Source organism: Octopus bimaculoides, chromosome 25 (assembly GCF_046866305.1).
Source record: "Octopus bimaculoides isolate indiv1 chromosome 25, ASM4686630v1, whole genome shotgun sequence".
Taxonomy (NCBI): Eukaryota; Metazoa; Mollusca; class Cephalopoda; order Octopoda; family Octopodidae; genus Octopus; species Octopus bimaculoides.
The window spans coordinates 25,656,231-25,658,730 of NC_142952.1; the positions used below are offsets into that span (position 1 = coordinate 25,656,231).

Genomic DNA, 2,500 nt, shown 5'->3' on the forward strand with positions numbered 1-2,500 from the left:
ACCTCCCGAATGAAGGAAAATGTCACAAAAATCCATGACCTGATCTTGGAGGATCGTTGCCAAACAATTAACAAACCTGTTGATATGGCTGGTATGTTCTCCTAACGAATTTACGGTGAGGAATTGTGTATGAAAAGAGTTGCAACAAAATTTGTGCCTCGCTTGCTCATGGAAGATCAAAATCTGTCATGACTGAATGCTTGACCCCACTTATTCACCCTCCCCATTCACCCAATCCTGCTCCCTGCAACTGTTTTTTGTGCCCTTGAATGAAAACAGTCCTTAAAGGAAAACGTTTTCCAGATATGGAAGAGGTGAGGAAAAAAATGACAGAGGTGTTAATAGGCATCACTTCGCAAGAGTTCCGGAACTGCTTCGCATTGTGGAAAACATGTTTGGACCGAACCATTGCTTCAAATGAAGAATACTTTGAAGGTAATCATCATCATCATCATCATCATCGTTTAACATCCGCTTTTCATGCTAGCATGGGTTGGACGATTTGACTGAGGACTGGTGAACCAGATGGCTACACCAGGCTCCAATCTGATTTGGCAGAGTTTCTACAGCTGGATGCCCTTCCTAACGCCAACCACTCTGAGAGTGTAGTGGGTGGTTTTTACGTGCCACCAGCACGAAGGCCAGTCAGGTGGTACTGGCAACGGCCACGCTCTAAATGGTGTATTTTACATGCCACCTGCACAAGAGCCAGTCCAGGGGCACTGGCAACGATCTCGCTTGAATGTCTTTACACGTGCCACCAGCACAAGTGCAAGGAAGGCGACGCTGGGCACAGGTGCCTTCATGATTTTGCTTTCGCTTGTCCCAACAGGTTTTCGCAAGCCGAGTTTCGTGTCCAATGAAGGAGGCGACGTTGGCATCGGTGCCAGTCGTCGAATTGCAAAATTCCGGTTTCTTTTCGGTACTCCCTCATATTGATCCCTGGAAGATGAAAGGTAAAACTGACTTCCTAGGATTTGAACTCAGAATGTAAAAGGTAGAACCCATGGCATGAAGCATTTTGTCTTATGCTGTAATAATTTCCACTCACTTGCCAGGTAATTACATCATCATCATCATCATCACATATTTTGCTTAAATTGTAATGTTATTTCTCCTTGCTTTCAGTGGAGAACATGCTTGGTGAAAAAAACAGAGGTGTTTATGTTCTAATGAGTGGTTTGGATTATGAACGGCTGGTCCTTGCTGGTGGACCCTTGGGGTTAGTTAAACTTTAAACTTATTTATATATGCCCTGTGTCTCAGTTTGTGTAACCTGTGTATGTCATACCACTGACCAATAGCTCCATATCACCTTACCATCACTACATACCACTACCACCACCACCATAAGCACTCACTACCAATATCACTGCTGCTCGGTTTCAAGTGTGTGTATACTCGTTAATTCCAGGTTGATGCAAGCCTCCTGTGATGTAGCCTTTGAGTATGCCCACATCCGCGAACAGTTCAACACCAAAATCGGACACTACCAGGTTGGTAACAGCAATGTAGAAGGGTGGGAGGCATCATTTCTCCTTCTTCCTCTTCTTTTCCTCTTCTTCTTTCCCTTCCTCTTCTTCCTCCTTATATATATATATATATATATATGTGTGTGTGTAATGAATAAAAAGTTTTGAATGGTACAACAATGCACTATAGAACAAAAAATGGACTATATACCTGTTGTAATTTTGTTATCTATAGTCCAATGATATTTCGGAATTACAATTCCTTCTTCAGATATTCTTAAATGGAGTCTATGCTATAAACTGGTTTCCAACGGCTTTTCTTTTTGCGGAAGCGTCTGAGTAGTGGTCACACGAAGCCCCTTCCAGAATTCCTCATGAGAATTACGTGAGGTCGGCTATGTCTCAATCTTGTGTGTGTTGGTACATCTGTGGCGCTGCTTCTAAGTTATGTGTTATACGTGCAGCTTCTCTTGTTTTTTTTTTCCTGAAATATCATCGGACTATGGATAACTAAATTACAACAGGTATATAGTCCATTTTTTGTGTTATAGTGCATTGTTGTACCATGCAAAACTTTTTATTCTTTACAAACAATACACAATGCTTCAAGCGAACTACAATACTCTCATATATGTAATGTAAGTAGCTAGGGTAAAATCCCATGTGTTACCTCTTGAAGCACATCTGCTTTTCCATAATTAATACTGCCTTTGTTGCAAATATATATTTTTTACAAAACTCACTGGCTAATTGTTATATCAGCTCCTGTTCTGGAACTGTTCTTCTATATATTACTAGCTAAACAACAGCAACACCCTACCATTTTGTTTTGGGCAGCACAGTCAAACGATGAAGGACAACACATATGAAACACATGATCCATTTTTTAGGGTCCCCAAGACTAAGGTTTTCAAGGGAAGAAGTTATTGTCAGATCTGAGACCAGATCTAAATGCTTGCAAAAATAGTGACCTCTGCCAGAACTATTCAGTGGCCAGCTGCCTTAAACAGGATTGACCTTGGGTTAAA

At 41.4% G+C, this 2,500-nt stretch overlaps 1 protein-coding gene across 1 annotated transcript in view; it reads left to right on the forward strand.

Annotated features, from left to right (window-relative positions):
* LOC106871505 (isovaleryl-CoA dehydrogenase, mitochondrial) overlaps positions 1-2,500 on the forward strand; it is a 28,839-nt gene that overhangs the window by 20,758 nt on the left and 5,581 nt on the right. The window contains exons 8-9 of the mRNA XM_014917994.3: positions 1,129-1,222; positions 1,415-1,496. Of these exons, the coding sequence (XP_014773480.1) occupies positions 1,129-1,222; positions 1,415-1,496 (176 nt within the window). The remainder of the gene's footprint in view (positions 1-1,128; positions 1,223-1,414; positions 1,497-2,500) is intronic.